A 6,890-nucleotide genomic window follows, 5' to 3' on the forward strand; every position below is an offset into this window, starting at 1 on the left:
GTGCACTGCAGTGTCTCCTCATGAGTATGAGAACTGTAAACATCTTTTGGTATAATACAGCTTGGTGACCTGAAATGTAAAAGCAGAGACCAAGCGTACTCTAGGCGTGGTTTTATGGAATAGCAAGTGTAAGTTTAAGTTCTGAGTTAACTCTGACCAAAGGACACAGATTTTCTAGAGCATGGTTTCACACTTACTTTTTAGAGATCATTCCTTTAGTGCTATAAAAATACATTACACTGTCTTAACTCTTAGCGAGATATGAGATACTGGGATTTAGTTTAATTATGTTTTACCTTTTTTTTTCCAGCCTCTAGCACCATGCCCAAACTCCAAAGAATCTATGGCAGTATTTGAACAGCACTGTAAAATGGCACAAGAATATATGAAAGTGCAAACAGAAATTGCATTGTTATTACAGAGAAAGTAAGTTATCTTTTATGAATAAAAATTAAAGCTCTTTAGTATTTTGAGTTTGAAATATGTTAAGCTGCAGTATTGTTTAAAGACACGAAACCTTCATCATTTTTAAAATTAATTATTAAACATATTTCTAACTTGGAAATTTTATATGTTTGTGTTTACGCCCTTTTTGGCTATTTTTCATGCAAAAGTCAACCCTCTTTGCCTTGGCTTAGTTGGTTAGAGTGTTGTCTTATGCACTAAAATATTGCAGGTTTTATCTCTGGTCAGGGCACATACGTAGGTCACAGGTTCGATCCCCAGTCAAGGTACATACATAGGTTTCAGGTTCAATTCCCAGTTAGGGCAAATACCTAGGTTGCTAATTCTGTCCCTGGTATAGAGGCAACTAATCGATCCTTCTCTCTCACATCGATGCTTTTTTCTCTCTCCCTCCCTCCACCTCTCCCTGTCCCCCTTCCTCTCTAAAATCAATAAACATATCCTCTGGTGAGGATTAAAATTTTTTTAAAAACTCTTTTGACTGTATCATATTATATTAGTACTGAAGAAAGTAAACTGGTGCTACGTGAATGTGTTTAGTGTTAAAAGCTGTTTAAATTTATTGTTATAAAGATTCGTTCTCTTGGATGTAGGTAAAATAATTTGATCTACTTATGTTCAGTTGTGCTTTATCTTAGAAACATTTTGTGGTTACATTCTTTCCAGGAGTACGGTTAGGAGAGTGGAATTACTTGTTAGTGAACTTTATTTCATACCTTACAAATGTTTTCCTGGGGAGTTTTATACTCACACATGTTTTTTTCTGAGAGTTGTAGAGACTGTCTTTGTCTCTTTTTTAAGAAATATAGTACAATTTTCATATACTTTTATTTACAGTTCTTTAAAAGAAAAACTGCTTTAGTTTGCTTAAGCATGGCCCTCAGGAAGTCTCATGCTTCCGAAACTGGCTGACAGTGTCACCGACGCGGAGTTGTTGCAGGAAAGGCTCGTGGACACTGTGTGCATGCATGGTGACAGGTTTCCTCTGTTAGTCTCAGTCAGATAGTAAAAATTCTTGTTTCCTGCAGTAATCTATGGAGAGTTTTCTGTTCGTACTTCAGATACAAAAAAGGGAAGGAGTAGTTTCATCGCAATTCGCTGATAACAGTGATTTAAGAGAATTCAAGCTGTTATCTTAAAGGAAATAAATACAAGGTGGGGCAAAGTAGGTTTACAGTTGTGAGTGTGCAATACAGAGTGTATTTTTGTATCATTCTTTGTTGATTATCATTTTATTTTCCATACTAACAATTATAAACCTAGCTTTTTCCCTTCCTATATTAGAGTCTGCAAATTATAGAGCGAATTATGGAACTGTTGGCACTTCATGTTTAAAAAAAAAAGAGAGAAGAACCTCTGTATTTCTCATTTCACATATTTAACCTATACTTTTTCCATACTTTTTAATTTAATTTGTTTTTTTAAGGTTTATTTATTTACTTATAAATAAATAAATAAGAGAGGGAGGGAGAAAGAGAGGGAGAGAAACATTGATGTGTGGTTGCCTCTCACGTGGCCCCCACTGGGGACCTGGCCCACAACCCAGGCATGTGCTCCTGACTGGGAATCAAACTGTCAACCCTTTGGTTCTCAGCCCACACTCAGTCCACTGAGCTACACCAGCCTGAGCCTTTCATTATTTGAGAGAGAAGTTCTGTGCTAGAAAACCGAATAGTAGCTTGAGGGATGTGAAACTATGACAGTTTTAATCAATTTTAAATACTTAAACTGAGAAATATTACTAGGAAATCATTTTGAGGACTTTCTATGAAATATTTAAATATATCCAGTAACCTCACTTCAAGAGCTACTACTTAATATCCCCCAAAGAAAAGGGACTTTTAAAAGTTCATCAGGTTATAAAAGACTCAAGGTGTTTCCTGAAAGTGTTTGCGAACTTGAATAGTTTAAAAGTGGTACTTTAAAGCCCTGGCTGGTGTAGCTCAATGGATTAAGCGCAGGCCTGCGAACTACACGATCGCGGTTTGATTCCCAGTCAGGGCACATGCCTGGGTTGCAGGCCGGTTCCCTGCAGGCTAGGTCCCAGCAGGGGATGGATGAGAGGCAACCATACATTGATATTTCTCTCCTTCTCTCCTTCCCTTCCCCTCTAAAGATAAATAAATAAATTAATTAATTAATTAATTAATTAATTAATCTTTTAAAAAAGAGTCAAATGAGGGAGCAAATACAAAAATAAGGTAATGTTGTTTAAAAAATAAATAAATAAATAAAATAAGAGTGGTACTTTATATTGTTCTTACTGTTTTAAAATAGGAAAGAGATTTAAGTTGATAACATATATATTTTAATTACCTGGCAGATGTTCTGTTACCTACCACTTTGCACTGTACTTAAATAGGATTATGATTTCAAAACATAAGTACATGAATATAAAAGTACAATGTTAACAATAAAAGTTCTGTGTTATTTGTCCTGCAGTCAGATGAAGCCCTTCCCAGCCTTTTATTCTTCCTTGTCAAAGAGTATCAGAGGAAATGTTCGGAAACTTGTGTTACACCATTTTATCTGTTTTCACTAATTATCTAAGTACAGTACTTATTAAAAAGATTATATGTGTATGGTTACACCAGAAGAGTGATTAATAGTTTACGTTCCAGCACGTAAATAAGTTGAGTGCCGCACCTAGGATGACAATGATTGACCCGGAATAAACATCCTAGTTCATTCAGCTTTCATCGGCAGCTGTTAAGGTATGGATCTTGTCCATCGTGTAGAATATCTTATTATTGGTATTTGTTTTTAGGCAAGAACTAGTTGCCGAACTGGACCAGGATGAAAAGGACCAGCAAAATACATCTCGTCTGGTACAGGAACATAAAAAGCTCTTAGATGAAAACAAAAGCCTTTCTACTTACTACCAGCAATGCAAAAAACAACTAGAGGTCATCAGAAGTCAGCAGCAAAAACGACAAGGCACTTCATGATTCTCTGGGACTGTTAAGTTTTAAAATATGCAAAGAAAGACTTTTTTTTTAAGGAAAGAAAAGCCCTGATAATGACAATCAAGAGTGTTAGCTTTTTGGCGTGTTCTGAATGCCAGCTGCCTATATTTGCTACTTTATGTCATCATTAATTTTCCTTTTCTCATGGTGGACGTACGATTCAACTGTCTCCTGGCATATCTGAGGGCATCTGTGACTTGAATAAGCAGCAGTTCCCAACTTCAAAGCAGACGCGTGAACCGTGGCTGTACGTGCATGCTCTTTGTGTGAAGCCTAGCCCAAGAAAAACGGGGGTGTCAGACTGTAGCTGCTATGTGCAAACATCATCTTTTTTTCGAGGTGGAACCTCAAGAATGATTTTGTTCTTGTCTCTCATCTCAAAAAGTAAATCTTTTTCAAAAGAGATGGTGTATACCAGGTTAAAAACAGGGTATGATAAATCTAAAGTACTTGGTGGTGCGTTTTAAAAATGCAGAACCTTTATAAGGGATAGTTGGAAGTGAGGGCTTCTGTGCCAGAATCCTTGGATCAGTACTGAACTTAGTTTTGTCTATAAAATATTTAAAGGTAAGTGGTGGCTGCTGTATTTAATAAAAGCATATTTCATTAGACTGAAATTTGACTATGATACCCTAAACAAAGTGGAACCCTTTCTATAGGGGATAAAGATGTTTAATTCTGTAATGGCATGTATGTGTGTTGAAACTGTAAAGCTTTATGACTCTAATACTGATAGCTTTTAAATGAAATTAAAAGGTAAATCAGCACTATCCAACTTACATGATCATTCCTTCCTGCAGTGATTATTGGAACATTTTACTATATATTTGAAAAACTGAGGAGAAGTAATGGAAGTAATGACTCCAGAAAAAAAGGCTTCAACCTAGATACTTTAATGATACCAAATGGGTAAAAAACCTGGCAAATCAGGAAATGTTAGTAAGGAAGTTAAAGTAATTATAAATTCATCAAGTACCCTATTTCTCAATATTGGAATAATTGATTTTCCTAGCACGCCCTTCCTAGAATGCCTGCTGCCTTTCAATACTTTTAAGGGAGTTTCAACACTTATAAAGAGAAAGTTTATATTATTAAAAATAACTTTGCTACCAACTTTGAAAAAAGTAATAATAAAACTTCATTGAAGTAATAGACTATATAAGATCTATTTTTTTCAGTTGGTATTAAAATAAATCATATTTTGATACCAGTACAAGGTGTCTTTTAAATAAGAATGTCATCAACCTCATTTTTATAACATTAATGTTTTTGAAGAAAAAAATAAAACTGAAAGCATAATTGCTGTGATTATTAAAATTATATCATGATTGTATTGTAGTTTTGCTCAATTTCAGATAAGCAAGTTAATCTAAGAAGTTATCAAACTATTCTTAAAAATGCTAAAGCAGGTAACTTTTTCTTTGTCATTTTTTCCTTCTCCCACTGAGTTTTATAATGTACTCTTTGTGTATACAAGCAATAAAGGTAAAGGATGGTTTGTACTACACTGTGTCATTTTTAGCTTCTTCAAAATCTGCTATTAAATGTCTACTATCACATCATTTAAACAAAAGGAGGGTTATTGTTTCCAAATAATTTGATTTATTTAGCTGAAAGTATACTGGGCTTCAACATATTAATAGTAAAATAAAATTAGCACAGAAGTAACTGTAGAGGAAGGGAAAGCGTGACTGGGCCATAGAAGCGCTGCTTGTGTATACATGGCTCACTCCCCGGAAAGGGGCCCAGTCAGCGTTCGGAGACTCTTCTCGTTACCACGGAGGAGCGTGAGGTTCCCAAGCATGGCTGCTAAGGCTCGGCTTTTCCATTAGGGTTTAGATTTAGATTTTATTTTTTAATCATCAATGTGGTTTTGCTCTACATACTTAGAGGGAAATTTTTTTATTGTAATTATTACCTGCAGTCACTTCATAAAAATACACAAATAGGTAAACAGAAATAGTGTTTTTAAGTCATTGTGCCAAATGTGAAAAAGGCTTTTGCACACTTGCTTGTTTGTCTACAGTAAGTTCCTGGAGATCTTCACTGCTGTAATTGTCCTGGATACAGGTGCACTTCAGCCTTAGTTGGTTTTTAAACAGTTGTGTTGCTAAGCTCATACTTCGTAAGTCCTGATTACCACTGATGCTCAGAGAAAAGGATTCTGAAGTCCACAGCCAGTTTCATCAGTATCCTCACCCATCAAACATTCAAAGAGAGATATTATCAGGGAGCCAATTTTTTTTATTAGTTCTGGTTTTACCATTCTAACCTTTGGGGGAAGAAATAACAAACAACTAGCTAAAAGCCCCAAATCTAAGAAATTCACAAATAGTCCCTGAACAAGGCTTCTTGCCTCCAGGAAAAGAAACAAAGCTTTAATCTAGAGGGAAGTATGCCTAAGCCATAAAAGTAATTTTTGGATCAAATAAAAATTAGCATTAAAAAAGGGCATGGAAACCATAAAAAAGAACTAGTTCAAAATGAAGGCTACACTGCTTGGAGTGAAGAATAAATTACAAGGAATCAACACTAGAGTAGATGGAACAAAATCAAATCAGCAATTTGGAATATAAAGAAGCAGAAAACACCCAATCAGAACAGCAAAAAGAAAAAAGAACCCCTCCCCCCAAAATGAAGATAGTGTAAGGAGTTTCTGGGACACCTTTAAGCATACCAACAATCACATCATAGGGGTACCAGCAAGAGAAGAGAGAAAGCAAGAAATTGAAAACATATTTGAGAAGATGGTAATGGAAAACTTCCCTAACCCAAGGGAGGGAAAAAACATAGAAGTCTAGGAAGGGCAAAGGCCCAACCAGGACAAAGCCAAAGAGGTTTACACCAAGACATATCATAAGTAAAATGCCAAAGATTAACGACGAAGAGAATCTTAAAAGCAGCAAGAGAAAAGCAGTCAGTTACCTACAAGGGAGCTCCCATAAGACTTTTAGCAGATATCTGAACAGAAACTTTGCAGGTTGGAAGAGATTGGCACAAAACATTCAAAGTGATGAAAAGCAAGGACCTACAACCAAACTACTCTGCCCAGCAACACTGTTGTTTTAAAATTAAAGGACAGCTAAAAAGCTTCCCAGAAAGAAAAGGCTAAAGGAGTTTATTAGCACCATACCAGTATTATAAGAAATAAAGGGCCTTTTTTAAGAAGAAGAAAAGATTTAAAATATAAATAATAAACAGTCATAAAAAAAATGAAATCTTACTTGCAACAGCATGGTTGGACCTAGAGGGCATTAGCCTAAGTGAAATAAGTCAGAGAAAGAAAAATACCATATAATCCCATTTATATGTGGAATCTAAAGAACAATATAAATGAACAAACAGAAATGGACTCATAGATAAATTTCATAGATACAGAGACCAGATGCATGATTGCCAGGGTGGAGGGAGGAGCTGGGTGAAAGGTGAAGGGATTGAGAAGTACATATTGGTGGTCAC

General features: G+C 35.6%; 1 protein-coding gene across 3 annotated transcripts in view; it reads left to right on the plus strand.

Annotated features, from left to right (window-relative positions):
- MAP3K7 (mitogen-activated protein kinase kinase kinase 7) overlaps positions 1 to 5,674 on the plus strand; it is a 60,655-nt gene extending 54,981 nt beyond the window's left edge. For all 3 annotated transcript variants that reach the window (XM_037039266.1, XM_037039269.1, XM_037039268.1), the window contains 2 exons: positions 311 to 426; positions 3,233 to 5,674. In XM_037039266.1, the coding sequence (XP_036895161.1) occupies positions 311 to 426; positions 3,233 to 3,413 (297 nt within the window). In that variant the 3' untranslated portion in view covers positions 3,414 to 5,674. The remainder of the gene's footprint in view (positions 1 to 310; positions 427 to 3,232) is intronic.
- Positions 5,675 to 6,890: the final 1,216 nt, after the last annotated feature.

The sequence above is a fragment of the Sturnira hondurensis genome, unplaced genomic scaffold (assembly GCF_014824575.4).
Source record: "Sturnira hondurensis isolate 20B ecotype Veracruz unplaced genomic scaffold, ASM1482457v3 Scaffold0025370, whole genome shotgun sequence".
Classification (NCBI taxonomy): Eukaryota; Metazoa; Chordata; class Mammalia; order Chiroptera; family Phyllostomidae; genus Sturnira; species Sturnira hondurensis.